Source organism: Pieris napi, chromosome 16, assembly GCF_905475465.1.
Source record: "Pieris napi chromosome 16, ilPieNapi1.2, whole genome shotgun sequence".
In the NCBI taxonomy this organism is placed as follows: domain Eukaryota; kingdom Metazoa; phylum Arthropoda; class Insecta; order Lepidoptera; family Pieridae; genus Pieris; species Pieris napi.
Genome location: NC_062249.1, coordinates 9,138,496 through 9,158,893, shown reverse-complemented (window position 1 = coordinate 9,158,893; position 20,398 = coordinate 9,138,496). Strand labels below are relative to the sequence as shown.

General features: G+C 32.1%; 1 protein-coding gene across 2 annotated transcripts in view; it reads left to right on the top strand.

Annotated features, from left to right (window-relative positions):
- Positions 1–7,551: 7,551 nt before the first annotated feature.
- LOC125057339 (A disintegrin and metalloproteinase with thrombospondin motifs adt-1-like) overlaps positions 7,552–20,398 on the top strand; it is a 40,528-nt gene continuing 27,681 nt past the window's right edge. For both annotated transcript variants that reach the window (XM_047660985.1, XM_047660986.1), the window contains exon 1: positions 7,552–7,865. In XM_047660985.1, the coding sequence (XP_047516941.1) occupies positions 7,782–7,865 (84 nt within the window). In that variant the 5' untranslated portion in view covers positions 7,552–7,781. The remainder of the gene's footprint in view (positions 7,866–20,398) is intronic.

Sequence of the window (20,398 nt, the reverse complement as noted above, 5' to 3'; positions counted from 1 at the left end):
CTCTTGAAGCATAATTGTTTTAATTAAACTCAAATTTTAATTGAATGAATCAGAGTTTCGTATTGTGTCTTATATGAGACCTTATATGGTACCAAGCTCGTATGAAAATTTCCAGTAAATTTATGAATAGTAGTAATTTTGTGCCAACGTTCGGCACACTTGCACTGATACACTGGTAATTATTAAGAAAAAAATGAGCCGTCACGGGACGCCTGGCAGATGTGAAACATCGAAATTATTTTGTAAAAGTAATATGCAGAAAAGAATAGATTGTGGTAGGAACTAAATATGTCATAATGTTAAAATAAAATATTACGATTTTTTTTCCCGATAACGATGACTATTTATTGAATAAACATTTATTTTCATTAAATACAAAAATTTACGAATTTATTTCAAATCGTGACTACTTAATTCGTTTAATCAGTGACTTCGAAATACACACACCGTACACACTACTGCATTTAGACTGATATATATATATACCATCATATAGCGTGGCGACGCGTCGCCACGGCATGCGTCGCCACGCTAGGAATCGGTTTTACGTGCGGCTATAGATGTTTCATATCAAAAATTAAATACAAGATTTAATTCGACAGTTACAAGCAAATATAACAAACACGAGGAAAAAATTACTTTTATTCATAAATTATAAAAACTACAAGAAAAGTGAGAAGGGGAGACCTAGCTCGTTTATCAGAATGCTCAAAGGACATCGGTGAGTTTTGGCCAAAACGCGTCTTTTGAGAGGAGGGCCAAATGGGATAACAGGGACAATCCACCTGATTCTTAAATATCTTAAACACACAATATATCAATTAATTTTCTATGATTTTGATGTGCTCTAGCTTGGACTCGTATTCGTAAAGTAGACGCCATCTTGCAATTATAATTAAAACAAAAATCACAACTCGCCCAGCCTAGAGGCTTAAGCGAGCGACTTTAAACACTGTGGTCGTATTTTCGAATCCCAGCTGTGCACCAAGAATTGTATTAGTATTTAATGTGTGAGCAATTAACATTATACCCTACGGTGAAGGCTAATATCGTGTGAAACCCGCATGACTTCAAACATCAAAATTTACGACATGTATCAGCCTTGCGATTCTGTAACTCACTTTTCGAACTCTCACAGCGGTTTTCGCAGCGGCGGTCGCGCTCAAATCAGTCGTGAAGCAGTCATTTTGATTGATTGATTTGGCATTCTGATAAGGAGGGAGCTTGTAGTTTATTGTTTATCAGAATGCCAAATCGTAAAATGACTGCTTCACGACTGATTTGAGCGCGACCGCCGCCGCTGCGAAAACCGCTGTGAGAGTTCGAAAAGTGAGTTACAGAATCGCACGGCAGGCATAGAACAGATCACAATCTTGTCTATAGAAATTAAAATTTTCAAAGACATAGAAGCAATCTGCGGCCGAGACACATGTTTGTCACTGAATCATAAAAAAATATTTATTTAACATAGATAAGAATTTAGATCTAGGTAGGCCTAAATTATCTTATCTAGACCTTTCTGGGACACATGGAAACGGGGAAAGTTAAGCGAAAATGGCATAGATTTAAAACAAATAGACTATTCTAACAATACATATGCGGCACAAGTGACACGGTGGCACAATTATTGCTTTAATTCATTTTTGCTTTTTAATTCACACAGGCACGATTATTTTTGTTATTTAAAACCTCTTAGAACTGAAAGCAATAAAAAATATTGATCATTACAAAACGCAAATAAGAAAAGATATTTAAAATCTACGGAAAGTGTTTTCTAAAACTGTATAATCATTACATCTTTTAGTGTCGATTTTCAAAATTAGCTTTTTCTTTTATGTATAGAGTACGTAGCCTTATCAATATATTATAAGCATTATGTTTGTGTACGCCATCGGACCAGGCCACACATTGTTTCTGATTTGTATAATTTATCGTTTAAGAATACGTATTTTATCTACAACTATCTTCTTCAATTTCGAACTTTGTTATTTCTTTTATGTAAAAATAAACGTATTAATATGTTATAAGTATTATGTTTGTGCACGCCGTCTGTACCAGGCCACACATTGGTTCTGATTTGTACAACTTATTTCTTTTCTTTCTTCTTGTCTCTTATGTGTGGCCTTGTTGGTGTGTAAATTGGTACCACACGTGCTCGCGGTGGAGAATCCCCCTCTGGGTGTCGCGTCGTAGTGGACGCACAGGCTGCCCTTCGTATTATAGTGGGCGCTACGGCAAGAATCGATACGTAACTCAGGGAAAAGAGTGGCCGGCAATGCAGCTGCGAGCCTTCTGGCAATGTGAAGTGTCTGGCAAGGTATGTCAATGTGTAATGAGTGTCAGTGGGCGTGGCATCACTTAACATCAGATGAGCCTCCTGCCCGTTTGCCTCCTATTACACAAAAAAATAATAAAAAATAATAAATTGAGATGTCATGTTTCTTTATAGAATAAAGAAATAGATGCAAGCCTTAATTCTAGTTAAAATTTCACATTTAGTTAAAATTTGTTTTTATGTTCCAGTAACCTAAAGACACAGTAAAAACACAATACAGTTATTGTTACATACATTGTATTTAAACTAATGAAAGAACAAAGGACAAACGGTAATCGGTCATGGTCGAAGGGCAACAGGTGAAGCTTTGCTTTTAACAACAACTTCACCAGCACGGGTATGTTCAGGCTGGTTGAGTATAGCTCAGCAGTGTTGCAGGCGAACTTCAACTATTAGGTACGTCAGTTGGAAAAAAACACTATATTGTTTTCTACTTATTCTTGTTCATGGTGAATGAAACGTCACCACGGCATTTCTTGCCGCTTGGGGCCATCCATAAAGTACATCACACGTTAATGGGGAGGGAGGGTATCACCGATACACACCGGTCAATACTTTTGTGACGTCACATGTTAAAATTTAAAATACTAAAACGCAAAGTTTGGAAGTGAATTAAAAATTTACGAACTTGATCTATATTTACATTGATATACAAAAAATATAAATATTTTTATCTTTAATTAATATAATTAATCGTTTATTATTTTCTAACTAGTCGTTTGTTTTTTCGGTTTTATGAAATGTTGGACTTTATGTTGATTTTATTAGATTATTATTTAATAAAAATAAGTAAAAAATGAAAATAGCTGTTTTCTCTCGATTATTTTTAAATACATACATAAATTTAAAAAATGTGTGACGTCACATCAGGAGGGGGGGGGGGGGGGTGTTTATAAAAATGTGACAACCTGTGACAAAAGTCCTAAAATTCGTGTGACGTACTTTATGGATGGCCCCCCAACTGAAGTGTTGACCAATTCGACTTAGGGTGAGATCTATAGAGCACACTTAGACTTTGCTCAGACTTAACTATAACCATTCTTTACTTTTTTAAAGGATAATAAAGAAGGTATTGCATGAAATGAAACATCAATTTCTGTCTTAGCTTGAGCTTAGCTTATTCTCACCGTTAAAATGTCTATAAATATACTAAATCATAGTTTAACCTTAGTGTTTTTCGTAAGTAAAGTCTGAGCAAAGTCCAAGTGCGCACTATAGATCTCACCCTAAGTGTCCTTCAAGAGCGTACCAATTCTTAAAAGATGCCTTTTGCGGGCCTTTTCGATAACATATCTGGTTCACGTTGACACTTGAAATGATGCGTCAAGTTATTAAATGGATTTGACTAATGAACGCAACGTTTCATCTTGCGTTTTTCATTAACACCACAGATATATGTTTTGATAGGACAGGACAAGATGGTCCATCTTGTCAAACTTGGATTTTTTCTTTAAAATTCCACAATCGTGGGACAAAAAACTATGCAAATGTTTATTCAAATGACAAGTGACTGAGCCCGTCATTTTGTCCTTCCACTGTAATTTATGAACGATTCGAAATTCAATGTTCCAAAAATTAAGGCGAACTATTAAAGTAGTAGATAACACTCAATTATAGAAAAACTTGTTAGACAACATGATGAATATGGCATACGAACATGATATGGTATATTGTAGAGAAAAGCGCAAGTCGCTTTTCGACTTTCATGGCTCCTCAAGATCGAAAGCAGTTTATACTAACGACCTTGATAATTATTGGAATAGTAATTATAATACTCTTGTATATTTATGGTTAGTAGTAAGAGATGGTATGACAGTTTTTGAGATTATTAAAAAAAATGGTGAGTCGTGCGTTTTGTTATGTTATTGAATTTACAATAATGTCTAAAACATCAGATTTCTTGGCTCTAGTTTTTCATACAGTCAAAAATTATAAGATTACAGTTGTTTTCAGAATTATAAAATATATCAACTATATTTAACCGCCTCTAGAAGAGAGCGGATATGCAATACCACAAATTAAAGACAGTTGGTACTTAGAAGGCAAACGGGCAAGAGCCAAGAGGCTATCTGATGTTAAGTGATAGCGCCACCCCTGGGCACTCCCTTTAAGAATTGCTACGCTCTTTTCTTGTTGGTTAGCCTAAATTATATAAATAAATATCAGATTCACGTTTTTTTTTCGATTTTCGTAACATTCATTCACTTAATGTTATGTAAGAAAGGGAAATGATTGTTTAATTTATTATATCCTTCTTCTAGTCAAAAACCTGTTATGTAGTTTAATTTACGGCGTTATTATACTGATATCTTGTTGGTTTATGCCGACACTGGCTGATTGCTTATTCTAGTGTAAATCAGACAAAAAATACACAATTTCGGGTCGGCACACACCTTAAAACATAAATAAAACACACGAAGAAACGTGGATGACATCGTGGCATAATCTATATAGAATTAAATTTAGGCATTTAATCTAAAAACAAAAACAAAATTCTAGGAAAATTACTGAAGCCAAGGAAGGACATGAAACACAAATTTAAAAAATGGCAATATTAATTGTTCTATATTAAACTTTTGTCACAGACTATAAATTTCGATTTTTGACTTTGGAATAAGAAAATGATAAATGACAACTTTGTTTCCATTTTAAACGTCTTTATGGTTAAAGAAACCTTTGATAAAACTTTGGTATCTAAGAGACTGCTAGTAGGTACACATAACAAAATTGTTAGACTATATTTCCTGTTAGATAACTTACTGACAGCCTGGGAACTGAATAAGACTTCTACTAGAGAGTGGATAGATTTTTATAGTTCTTTAGATAATAATAAAACCATTCCCAACAGGAGGGAATGGTTTTATTATTTAATCGCGTAAAGCAAATACTCAGTATATTTTTTTTAATTCGTATTTATGTCGAATTATCTGAAGAAAGTTAATTTCAAGAGCCTGTGTTAAATAGAGTCGAAAGGCTTTCTCTGCTTTTCGAAATTTCCGAAACAATGCGAGCGACTGACGGCGAAATATCGGGGAGAAAGGTACAATGGGTTCATGTGGGACATATCGGCGAGATCTGCAGTATTTATTAGAACAGGAACAGCAATAGAGTCGCATTTTATGAGTTTATATTAAATTAGTAAAAATCTTAACTATTTTATAATATATTATATAAAATACCTTTAAACACGGATATAGCACATTTTTTAAACAATGTCTTACATAAGTTTCTTATACTTTTCTGAAATATCACAACACGACGAATAATATTACACATATTTTTTTATGAGAAAATATATGAAACTACAATATAAGTACAATAGTATTTTAATGTAAAGTATTAATATAAACAGCAATTACTGGAGTCGACTGCATTTGGTAGCATTTTTCAAAAATGTTTTTATAAAACAGTTACAGCATAAGATACGTGTTTAAAAATCAATCTTATATCCTTTTTTGAGTCTGTTTCGCCTAGGTGAACAGCTTCCTATACCTTCCTGTCGAAATAGTTTTTTTCTCCGGGCTCAAACCAAGGATTACCAACTAGTGCGATTTTGAGTTTATGAATAAATAAAAAATAAATCTGATCCTATGATATCGTTGTTCGTCACGTGATTTAAGTTAAACGATGTGGAACTGTTTAAAGATTTCCACTGTCACACAGTTTTCATGTTATTTCCTTTGTAATAAAACATTTAAAACATATAATAGTGTTAGTTAGTATATAAAATATTACACTCTTTTTTTACACGCTTTATATTAGCTTCACCTGTATGTATGTATGTAACCGACTCCTTCGGACTCGATTTTGACCCACTTTAAACGGACAGATTTTATTCAAACTTTGCGCACCTGTCAAAGATCGATGACAATGCAATAATCCGAAAAAAAAATAAAAAAAATTTAACTAAAAAATAAAAAATAAATAATAGTTTAAAAAAACTAAAAAACACGCTTTTAGGGCACATCAAACTAAAAAGTGAAAAATAATTCCTAATTTAGGCTGAAAATGGTAATGAACAAAAAATACTGGTATTATTGTGAAAAAGCGTGGGTTGCTCTATAGACGAAAAATATGGCACAGAGCGCCCCACTATTATTTTTTACAATTTTTTTTTTAATTCAAATAGCTACTGAATACGTCACTCGTGTCACTTCTTAATCGTGTTACACAAATATGACAAAACATTTGTTTAATTAATAAAGAATTATAGTTTATAATACGGTAAATATCCTAGATACCCAACCTACTTTATATTTTATTGCACATGTGTTTAAAAAATATTTTATATGTAGGTAAAACTTTGATGGTCATACTGTTATTTTTTTATTCTGACAATATATATTCACTTTCAAGGAGATCTAATAATAACGAGCCAACGACCAATACGTAAAAAATAATTTTTGAAGTTATACTTCTTTAGGCGCGTTATGAAAAATTGATGAGAGTGAAATTTTACGATGCGCGCGCACCGTGACACAAAATTAACAGAATGAAGTTGCCCACGGAAGATGCTACGGCATTGGACATAATTTAAAAACAACATTCGAATAATAATAGAATTTATGTTACACTTAATGTAAGAGAATAATAATAAATATTTATTTATTTAATTTTTCAAATGTAAACTGAACTTTATTGACTACTAGCTGATCCGGCAAACGTCGTTTTACCATGTATATCATTTGTAATAAAAATAGGGGTTGGTCGTAGAAGGGTGAAAATCAGGGGTTGTATGTATTTTTTAATGCTGTATCATAAAAAAATAATTTATCAAAGAATTAAAAAATTATAATTTAGGGGTGGACTACCCTTAAGAAGGGGGATGAAAAATAGATGTTGTCCGATTCTCAGATATACCCAATATGCACACAAAATTTCATAAGAATCGGTCAAGCCGTTTCGGAGGAGTTTAACTACAAACACCGCGACACGAGGATTTTATATATTATATTAGATAATGACTCCTTTTCCAGTCTTTGATTATTTAATCGTAATTAATTATTTGCATGCAATCAAAAACTATTTTTAATAATGCCAAAGAAGTATAACTTCTTACGCGCGTACATAAGTACACGCACCCTTTTATTTTTTAAGATAACATACAGTTAATAATGTAGGTTTACTTATTCTATGTGTATCAGCATTTAGTAACCCTTCTTAAACAGAATTATCACAACCCTGTCTCTAACGTTCTAATTCAGTTGCACTAAACCGCGCAGTCGCATTCCGCGAAACAACGCGACCTGTCGTCAAACACAATAGCTTTATAGTCTGTGCGATTTTGAATTACCGGCTTTAGATTCGAAAAATATTATTTTTAATCTGTGGCTGGCCATGAAAAAATGCAACGTTATTAAAACTTTACGCGGGAATTTATAATATTATCATAAATGTTGAAAATAATTATTAATAGTAAATGGTAATGTAGTTTTTAAGTGTTTCTATGATGATTTGGTGTCGAATATTGTTTTTTACGGTTCTTACATCTGTTTGGGACCAATCTCGAGGTGACTTTTCTGTTGACGATGTAAGTACAATTTTTATTTTATATTAATTTTAAATCCAATTGAGCCTCTAAGTTAGTTAATGATCTTTATAGTTTTACGTATTATAAGGGTTAAAAGTTCGATTTGATTTAATTTAGATTTTCCATAAAAATAATCCAATTGGTCTACAAATCCAAAACACAAAATACAAAATACATTTAATACCTCAACACCTACACATTATATAAAAACCTAATTCCAGAATACTTTTAGTTTGTTATGTTCCTTGGGTATGAATGGTCTTATTTCTTTTTTTCTTGAAGATTTATATCACCATAAAGGTTGTTTATGAAACACGTAGTACAAAAAGTCAAGTTAGTTTATATGAAAACAGGAATTTAATCTTTCAAATGACTTATTTCTGCTAATATATTATTTTCGTTCACAATGCAAAGATGAGTTTAATAACCTTTCCTATAACGCCATAAATATTGCACTCTGATATTTTATTATCAACTTGTTTTGAATATTTGTCCAAATATTATCATTTTAAATCTGAGGTAAAAGTGATTTACTACTGATATATATTTAATGCATTAAAATATTTCATTGCAAAAATTATTCATTTCTATTAAAAATATCAAAGGCATGGTAACCTTGCGGAGTTGAACCCAGTGCCTTCCGCAAGTCTGATCTCGCAACGCTCCGGATCTGACATCGGGCTGAGAGAGTTATGGATCTGTGTCTCCCACAGATTAACGCTATAAGATCTCCTGCGCAAATTACACGTTCCAATAGAGATTACAGCGTTGTGAGTCGGTCTGGAGAAGGTTCTATTCACATAGATTCTATTGCGTATTAAAGAAATATATCGTTTTCTATTCGGTCACGAAATCTTAAGGATTTTAATATGCTATGTATGCTTGAACTACGTTAACACAACAATTTTATCATAAAAAATACATTTATAGCAATAAAGAGTGTAGCGACATTTGAACTTCAGTTCAAGGCTAAGCGTGTAGCTAGGCAATTTCCGAATTTTAAATTATATTTAAACCATAGTTCCTTACATTGTTTAATGAACCTTGGCACCCACATTGTCCACTATTTGGTGGACATCCTTTTTAAAATTTACATTTATCAATTTGTTAATCCACGGTATGATCCTCAAACCATCCAATGGAGATGATGCAATCCTTCGTCAGGATATTAAGCAAGACATTCTTCATTTGCACCTAGACCTACGAAGCAATAAATTCATCCGAGAATCGAACCTTCAACCTCCGCCACCACGCATGCGCGGTAGTAATACGAATTCCTCTTATGTTGCATTTTTTTTTGTATTCATGAAAATTAAATCAGTTCCAAGTATTTCAATACAGATTTTTTATAACCTAAACACAGTTTGATAGATACATTTTGTTTTTAGTTAACAACCTTAAAAACGTATACGAATTTTCACCTGCTTCCTCTGTGATATTTTGCATTTTTAGAGAATTTAGTTTGTTTTTAAATAATTTTTGCTTTTGTTTTTTAAAGCATTTTAGTGGAAAAAATATTGAAATAAAATCGTTTTTTGTCTCGAATTTTTTGACTTACATATTTGAAAAAAGCTAAACAGGCATACATATATGATAACTTCAAACTTTTTTTTGCATGTGGGGTTTAAAATTATCATTACTATCATTAAAAATGATTACTATACCATAGTACTAGTAGTATGTACATAGTAATGTGTCGTAACGGGAATGCGTCAAATAACAAATCATTTATATATAAATTCGGGCAGCCAACTATTAGAAAACTGCGTTTAATAAATCAGGAAAATTAATGTTTTACTAATATTCTATATTTAATATAAATAGACCCGAGTTATACAAGTTTACATTCTTATAATCCCTACTTGCGAACAATGTATCTTTTTTTCTAGATTCATAGTCGTGTGAAAATAATTTCCATTTAGCTTCTCACAAAGAGAAAACACTATTGATTTACTTTACCCATAGGCTTCACGTTCTCTCCAACTTCCTGTGTCAAAGGCTAAATATATGGCACACATAAGTTTATTTATTTATTCACTCATATATATAGTATTTGAGTGAATAAATAATTAAAAAAAGGACGGACGGAGAAGAGAAAGGAAGAACAAATTAAAAAAGGTTGGTACCTGTGTCAGTGTACCTACCCTGAATGCTGGCAGCATCTCTGCCTTTTAATAAATTTAAGAAATGTATTAAAGAAAATCTGTGTAAAAAGGTACTATAAAGTTAACGATTATCTAGTTGGTAAAAGGGCCTGGGACTAGTGCTAGACAGGCTACTTCTAATTAATTTGCGATATTTGTTTTAAAATAAGTGTTATTTGATGATTTGCTATTCTAAAAGAGTACCGAGAGATTTTTACGCCGGCTTTTTCTCTCGGCCTACACCCTCTCTTCTTTGCCGATGAGTAGGGATCTACCTACTCAAATTTAATGACGTGGAATAAGTGATACCTGCATCTTATGTTCCATAATAAACATATTTTATTTTTATTTTATTTCCTTGCTGTATTGCGATATTCGTTGAGCGACGAAAGCACCGGCTCTGGGGACACCGGTACTATCTACCGAGTGCCAACTTAAATCTTTAATAAGCCTTTGCACCCCAGGTCCCAAGAGTGTCTACTCCAAAGGGAACAAAGCCAAAGGAACAAAGTTGGAAGGAAGACATTACTATTTTGGCCGTTTTTTTATTTTAAGGACAGTTATAGTTTTATGTTAAAATACTTTACTTATATAAAAATAATTTCCTATATAAAAATAATAACAAAATTTCCTGTTGTAATATGTACGTTTAACAATGCTTTTCCCTTTATATTATGAATTCAGGCCATTGCGGCACTCTTTTCAAAGAAGTCGAAATCTAATAAATAAATTCTTATTCGAACAAAAGTTAAAATTATATAATAGAAGAACAGAAGATTATAATTCGTTAACATTTGAAATCGGAATTTGATAAAAAGAAGCTGCATGAAAATATACAAGCTACAATATTTTTTTATAAGAATTCAAAAATTATGCTTGTCAATATAAAAAAAAGACTAAATAGTAATATTATTGTGACCCTTATTATGCATTGAAAAGTCTGTTTTCAAAGACCTTACTCAATTTTGTTATGCAAGAGGAATTAGGTCGAGAATGCGAAAGGTTATAGAATATACCTTTTGAATTCAATCATCATAATTGTATAACGCCTACATATTTCTCATTACTGCAGAAAATATTATACCTGTGATTACAACATTCGGAAGTACAAAATAGAAAAATAATGGTCGCTTAAGTTCTAGATTAAAACTCAAATATTTACCATAAATATTTCCTAAAATATATAATAATAATTTAATATGGTACAATCGTGTTAAAGTGGTACAATCTAAACTTCGCATATTATGGCGTGCAAATTAATCTTAAAAGGAATTTAACATAGAACTTACATACATTATGTATATTTACTGAGGTAATGATTTTACAGTATTTTATTTCGTCTTAGCCAATGTGTACTTTGTCTCAAAGATCTCTTGCAGTACGACCATCCACTTATATTTATAGAATAGTTGTTTAAGGTTATTATTATTTATTTTGATGTCAACCACATAGCTTGAAGCCTCATAAAGAAAATAGCGACATATAAGCTTGTGTAATCAGTCCTTCAATTAATGCATGCGTGGCTTTATCAAATCTCCAAAACAATTGAATGTCAGTTACGGGATCTCAAAAAAATAACTGTATAATGAATTAAAGAAATACTGTTTGTCACCGAGAGCAATTTTATCGCGCAGCTTTATCGTATTCATCGAACCATGAGTAATTTAACCTGACACACGGGGACCTCTGTACTAATTTAATGTTACGAATAACGGGACGTGTTTTATTCATTTTTAATTATAAAATGCTTTCAACGTTTTGCCATCCCGTCAGCCTATGACCTATTTCTCGACAATATCTCTATTTAAAATAAATAATTGTTATATTGAAAAAAACATATGTTTATTATGGAACATAAGATTTGTATCACTTATTCCACGTCATTAAATTTCAATCGGTAGGCATCCCTACTCATTGGCCAAGAAGACAGAGGGTGTGGACCGAGAGAAAAAGCCGGCGTCAAAAACTCTCGGTACTCTTTTAAAATAGCAAATCATCAAACAACACTTGATAAATGCTTTTTTATATATACGTATATAACAACAGAACAGACACATTTACTAACTTGACAAGATCTATAATCTACTGTATCCACAGGCAGCATTTACCAGCCAACAAAGGGACGTGGAAGATTATCCACCACAACTCTTAGGTACATCTTATGCAAAACTTTGAACCTTGCTTTCATAAGCCTGCATAAGACACGATCTCGTATAGACAAAGCCACGCTTTGAGACATTCACATTCAAGTCACGATGTCGGATATAATTATAACTATATAGGTTTGACACGACAACTTTTATAGATAACTTTAGGCTTCTTTCGCTATATAGAATTAAAGTATTGCGCATCTTTATCTATTTATTTACACGTGAATGTCTAGGATATTCTTCTTGACACCACGGGCCTAGTTAGTAGATAAAGGACAAAACAATTCGAATTAGCGTATTAGTGTGAGTGCACGTTAGTCTTAAGTGCTAAACAATAAGTGAACAAAAAAATAGTATACAGGAACAGAGTGTCTTCCCCTTAATAGAGACTGTAAGTAGTGTTTTTTGACACCTTATGTAATACATATATCCTTTTTTGAAAAAAACTTTAGTTTTAAATTACTTATTATTCTTAAGTTAGGCTAGATAGTAATGTTAAATGACGTCTTTGTGCAGAGACAATAAAAAAAAATCTACTTAAAAATAAAAATCTCTAAGTCTTCCCAAACCTGCCACAAATATATCCAGTTCTGGTGCTAAACTGTGGAAACGCTTAGGCAGGCAGATCATAAGAGGAATCTGTGGCTGCTGGCGGAGTACAGTTCGTGAGCTCCAGACAGCAGGGCATGGCTCCGAGATCTGAAATACTGTTCAGGCAATTCCAGAAGAAGGCCCATGCATAGTTTACCTCTAAACATCTTACACGGATTTAAAACAAATTCCTTTGTTTTATCCAAAAAAATATCTTTAAATGCATGAACATATCTGAAAATGTTGAGAATATAATATAAGTCGCAAATATCTGGTTGTATGTTAGCATGACATGAAAACATCACGAAACAGATACAGAAATATGAGGCCAAGCGGTTAGGACGTTACTGGTTAAAATTAAAACATGACAGCATCTGGCATTTAAGAATAAAAAAATTATATTTTCTCAATAGCTGATTGACAAAATTTTCTTACTAAGCATCTGTATAAAATAACTTTTATTACATAACTATAATGGTATCCTTATCCCTTATAAGTGAAGCAAAATATAAATAAAAAAAGGGTGCGTGTACTTATGTACGCGCGTAAGAAGTTATACTTCTTTGGCATTATTAAAAATAGTTTTTGATTGCATGCAAATAATTAATTACAATTAAATAATCAAAGACTGGAAAAGGAGTCATCATAGTCAATAAAGTTCAGTTTACATTTGAAAAATTAAATAAATAAATATTTATTATTATTCTCTTACATTAAGTGTAACATAAATTCTATTATTATTCGAATGTTGTTTTTAAATTATGTCCAATGCCGTAGCATCTTCCGTGGGCAACTTCATTCTGTAAATTTTGTGTCACGGTGCGCGCGCATCGTAAAATTTCACTCTCATCAATTTTTCATAACGCGCCTAAAGAAGTATAGCTTCAAAAATCTAATACAATATTACAAAAATATTAAGTACTATTAAAATCATCAATAAATTGTTACTATAAATATATTCAATCTTATTCATATATTTTGCATACGTCCATGACACTATGGAATGGTAAATTATAACTCACTAGATTCGTATCTTAAATTATAGTTTACAGTGTTTAATTAATTAACCATCATTCTATGTTTACTATATGTCTTCTGGGTCAGGGCTTGAAGGGTATATCATATCTAGTAAGACAGGCCTCTAATTAATATAAAAACTTAATATGTAGTACTAGCTTAGTGGTGAAGTGTGCGATACTCAGCTCTGAGGTCGTGCATTTGAGGAACGGCTTTCGCTAATAGACTATTTCAATGTGCAGTAGCTAAACACTCGCGGGCAAATTAAAACTTCAATTTCTAACAATAATTTACATAACGCATAGATTTGCTCCATTGTAGAATTATTAATCTCTTATTCTGCAGATACTTCGGGAGATATTTTTAATGTTATTTTAAAAACTGCATCTTCTACCATATTTACCATGAAGAGTGTTTGAATTAATACCCCATATTGATACACCAGCAGTATGTGCATGCCAGAGCGTACCAAACCTAAAAGGCCGGCATCGCGCTTGCTGGCTTTCTAGCAATATGAGTCCATGGGCTGGCATATATCACTTCACATCAGCCTCCTACCCGATTGTCGCTGTTCTAATAAATAAATAAATGCAAAACTAAGCTTAGTGATTAAGTGTGATACTAAGCCTGTTGTAAGTGTGTTTGATCCCCGGCTTTTGCCAATAGACTTTTCTTCCAATGTCCAGAAACTAATAACATTCAAAATAATCCCTCCTCCTCCAAACCTCTAACCAAAAAATTACATGTTTCTCCTATGTTTCCTTCCTTACATTTTTTGCTTCTTTTTACACATATCATAGACGCATTGTAATATTATTAAGCTTCATTCTGCGGAAATTCCGCTTCAGAGATATATTGTTTCATATAACTTTCCTAAAGATTGACTTGAGCGCAATAAAATGGAATTTAAATATGGCTGAGTTGTATGTGGCCAATGTTTATTCTAACGGAAATAGGAAGCGATGCAAATAATCTGACCACCTCATCTCGGAACAAACGTTGCGTATCGTCGAAAGTGGTCGTTTATAATTTCTAATCTAATCAACATGAGATTTCTTCACTTTGTGTTTCTTAGGCTTTTCAATTTACTTATGATATTTTCGATTTTAATTAAAACTTGACAAATGAAGTTGGAAGTAAAATGTAAACTGAAATTATGTATGTGTAAATTCTCTTTGTAAATAAACTCGCGCAGACCAAAGACAATACTGAAAAATATTGTCAGGTCAACAAACCTGATTTGTCACCTAAGCTAGCTTAATTGCATTATTTAATACTCCGGCGAATATAGAAGTATAGAGAAAGTGATATAGAAGTCAATCCATATACGTAAAACGAGCAAAGTACGTTTTGTGTGAGAATTTTATACTTTTGTTGCAATAAAATAATATATAAGATGTATGACATTTTTTATTCACTTTAAATCAATGAAAATAATATTTTCATGCCTGATGAATGATTTTAGACTGGGTTCTACCCAATTAACCAACATAGTTTTTCAATTGTAAAATCAAATTCTAGAATAATTTGCGTACAAAATATACCAAAATAAAAAACTTGTGCTTATAAAAAAATTAGATAAGGCATTTGTATACTAATATTATTAACCTATAAAATAAATACTTATTACACAGAGTTGCTTGAAAAAATCTATTTAATCCGTCTTCCTGTTCAATCTTTGTGTTGCCATTGGCAACGTAACTCTTCGGGTGAAATTCGTACTATGTGTCCCGTGTATCAGAATACAATACATTTTTGACATTCAGGAGTCATGCTAAGCGCTAAGTCTCGTTTCTGAATATCCCTTTACGACTCGTCTGTTATTTCTCAAACAGCGTGAACCACTGCTAGACGCGGCTAGATAGACGGGCGCAATGTATAAAGTTGAAAAAACAAATGACGAAATCTCAATTCCTTAAAATACCTCAAATATATCAACCGGAAAGCTTCCGCGTTGCAAAACCGATAACCGTTATCGATCAGTTACGGTTCACTGTACGCAATGTGCTGACAAATTATTACGCCCAAAAGCGGTAAATGTAATGAGAATCGACTATTTTTAAGCATTGGGTAATTCGATTATCGAAAAAGTTCAATTTAGTTGAATTATAAAATAAAATAAAAATAAAATATGTTTATTACGGAACATAAGATACATGTATCACTTATTCCACGTCATTAAATTTGAAGGCATCCCTACTCATCGGCAAAAAAGACAGAGGGGGTAGGCCGAGAGAAAAAGCCGGCGTAAAAAACTCTCGGTACTCTTTTAAAACAGCAAATCATCAAACAACACTTATTTAAAACAAATATCGCAAATTAATATCTATTCTACTACAATCAACTTCGCATTTAGATTCGCCTGTCTATTACCGTATGCCGACAACGAATTATCTTATATTTCGGTTATACAATGCGCAGAGGCGATAAGAACTTGGAGAAACTGATCGTGGTTGGTAACACAGAGGGCAAAAGATCACGTGACCGTTCACCAACCAGATGGACTGATCAAGTGAAAGACTCATCGTCCTCTAAACTGTACACTGTAATGAGAGAGGCGCTGGATAGAAACCGGTGGAAACAGATGGTCCGCTGCAGATGTTTCCTTGCTGACCACGACGATCAGACATGAGGTACCGAATGAAGAGAGATAGTATATTTTAATATCTATTATATTATGTTTTATATTATACTACGATTTTCCCCATATTTACCACCACGCTCTGCCACCCAAAATATGCCTAGAAACGAGAAATTTCCACCACTCCCTGTTCTTCCTTTTTTTTTCAAAAATCACATTACATACATTTACTAAACAACTCAAACAATATCTCGTTAACCTGTAATATGCTGATACTGAAAACATTATTATTGTGTATAAATAGTTTAAATATAAACGTGTAGAAATCATTAATATAATAATATAAAATACTGTTTACGTGTCAAAAGGAAGAGACAGGCTGCCTACAACACAGGGAATCCTAGTGTGGGGCCCAGTGCACTTATATCCTGCATATAGTATATATTAAAGTTTCTTCTTTCTTTCTTTGCACCATTTACTGCCTTTCTGTACCAGGTCCTTCTCCAATCTGTCAATCCAGATCTTAAATTGTGTTTACGCTGTGACGAGATGAGATGAGTATTTTAGGTAAAACTTTAAACAGTGATTTATTTATAATAAAAATATACATAAGCGCTGTATTTAATTTTTTATCTAGACCTTAGCCTACGAAGTATCGGTTACAATCTTTACACAGGTGTTAAAGTTAATTGAAGTTACCGTTTCTTGCGCGTGCCCCGCCATCCGTATTATGATATCGTGTGATCGGAAGAGCGAGGAAACGTCACATTCCTCGACTTTGGTATATTTATATGACCATAAAGAATGTGTTGGTAAATATCTACAGTGTTCGGTTAAAAAAATAACTTTTACTGCATTAAAACGTAATTATTTTAATGACTTCCAGAGATATTTTATACTCTATCTATCATTGCCTTGTATTACTCTACGCATTGAATAAGGTCCCTATTTTATCTATCTCTTTATCACACGAAACGTTATTATATTTTGGCCCATTCACTGATGTTTTTAATACAAGCATTTTATATGATTTCATCTTTAGATTTCTTTAGTATTTCTTTTTAATTAAACCTTTATTATAAACAGTAAGTTAACCTTAACAGTGCATCCGCAGAGTCAGTGACCGTAACTTCATATGGAAACCTGTCCTCATGTTATGTAATTATAATTATAGATCGCACCTCGCAATATAAATTAAAAAGTTTATTTACATTCATTTTGTACATAACTCGATACAAACAGTAAGAGAATGTAATAACGTCAACGAGTTTTAGTTTTAATGATAATATTCTCCTAAACCAAAGACCAAATAAACTATAAATTGAATTAAAAATTTGTCGTTCTTTATCGAAAGCATGGTCGCAATGACTTTACGGAAGTCTACTCGTAAATTTTAATATTTGCGTAAATAAACAAAAAAATAAAACCTATTAAATATAATATTACGTAATAAATGTCTATCGATGTATTGATTACATTATTACGAAAATGGATGTGAAATTTTCACTCCGGAAAAACTGTTCAGTTTTTTTACAAATAATTAAAAGTGATTTATTTCAACAAAACTGACATTTATATGGTATATACTTATCATAACAGGTATTTGTAAAGCCGGAATAATCCGTGGAAATTCCTAGTCCGTGAAAATAGAAATAGTCAGTTTTAACAGGTAGTAAAGTTTTTGATAAAGGAAGTGTACAGGTTTAGAAATGGCATTGCTAATGATTAGAAAAAGAAGGCTAGAATATAAGATTACCTGTTTATGCTACATTATAAGTTCATTCAAATGCTATTTATATCTACTTATGATTGTATATAAAATCTCAAGAGAATATATATTTAATATCACCTAATTACTGAACGCGAGAACACATTTAAATAAAAAAAAATAAAAAGCATAAATGCAAATTTATTGCGTGGACTTCTGCATAAAACATATAATTATGTTTATGTAAACAAAATCTAAAATGAACACTTTAAAACTAAACAAGATTTATATATATTTTTATTTAAAATTACAGGATATTAAACAAAGTATGAAAGAACAAATTGCAGCGCCATGTGACAGGCTGATTTGTCTAATTGAATCTAAACCATCCAGGGCGCCACCCAAACGCATACAAAAAAATTCATTAAAATTTATCCAGCTGTTTAAGAGGAGTGACATACACGCGTACAATAGAATTATATATATCATTAAATGATTTTATATATAAAATATTTTAGTTAAAAAGTCCACGAACGACGCGCCTTCTTTAGAGTAAGCATAACGTTAATTTATTTAAAGAAAAATTGTAATTTAATCATACGTTATCTAATTTACATTCTCAAACATATCTTAAACCTTAGTTTCATTAACCTTAGTTACATTACCTCTAATCAGTTATATTGTTTATATGTTAACCAGCGGCCGGTCGCGGTTAGCACTGCTGGACATTTTTTCTTGGACATGATAATGAAGCATTCCAACAGTGGTACAAATAAAGGTGTAAAATGTTATACCAAGAATAAGCAAAATGTAAACAAATAAACCCGGAATAACTTAAACCTAGTATAACGTCGGCGTAACTGTTCTTACTAGCGTTATTCCAGCCGCCATCCTAGTATAAATCTGACATAACCTAAAACCAATGGTTAAAACAGTTTTTAAATATAAAAATCTTTCCTCTTTTTAATAAAAATATTATAAATATAAAACTAGCGTAATAAACACATTTTGACACCTATTGAACATTACACAATGAAGACCATATTGTGATCGCTAACGATTCTTTCGCATGTAAACTCTGACAATGGTTTTACGAAATATTTAGACGAATTGGTGCGTACTAGTAAACACTTGTTAGGAAACACGAAAATTGGAGCACTTATTTGACTTTGCAAAACTTCTGTATTAAAAAGTGTCTACAAATACTGCCTATTTATATTTTTAGTATCTCACTTCGCGTTATAATAATTAATTGAATTATGAAAATCATAGTGGAACAAATTGGTCACAATTTCTCTGAAGCGTCGACATTCATACTTGAATGAATTGGTATTTTTTTAAATTAAATAATATATAAATTATAAAGCCCTCGTTAAACGTAAATTAATCAATAAAGCTTTTTATAAATTTGACGAATATTTAAATGATCCTAATCCTTGGGATTGATTTTCTGCAGTTCAAACAATTTGTATGACTCAAAACTTAGCGATTAATAAGAGTTATTTTGAGTTTGAGTTTGTATATGTCACCGTAAAATTGTAAAAACCGTTAGATTATAATATATCTCGCGAGATTGTGAACTGTCGATAGATTGCAATATGTTTACAATTTTACGGTGACATATATATAATTAAATAATTGAAGTCCTTATGCCCCTAGTTAGTCTGTTATACAAGTGTAAATAACATCGCAAATTTACAATCTGTGGAACGCGCGTAGAATTTAATAATTTCTGCTAGAATGTATATAATGCATATCTATAATGATACTTGCGTCAGCCGGTTGACAGATGAAAGTGTAGGCCACATTGACAATAGTAAAAGACCAAAAGGGCGAATTTGTGATGTAATTACTCTTGTTCAAGTTTAGCATGACAATGAATGGTGTTACCGGTTCTAAATGTTAGTTTCATTTCGTGACCAGCTTTCTTGAATTGATTTATATGTGTTCATAACACGTGTGTTGTAATGTTTACTCACGCTTTTAACCGACTTCAAAAGTCAAAAAGAGGAGGTCCATAAATCTCTGTATATTTCATATGTTCAGGCATATATCGTCTGATCCCTCTGACTGTGGACCGAATTCGATGATCAAGGCGTCACTGGTTTAAAATCTTTTTTTCAGAAAAAAACAAATCTGGTAATTTATGAGTTTTACTCAGTTTTGCTCTATCAAAATTACGAATACTTTACTAAACAATAACTGTCATTTTAATAAGAGATCAAATAAGATACAGTCTTTTATAACTGTTTGTTCACATTTGATCTTTCTTACTTCATAGTATTACTGTTAGTAGCGTGTATTTTAGTTTGGAATTTAGAATTTAATTCGAAATTTAAGGA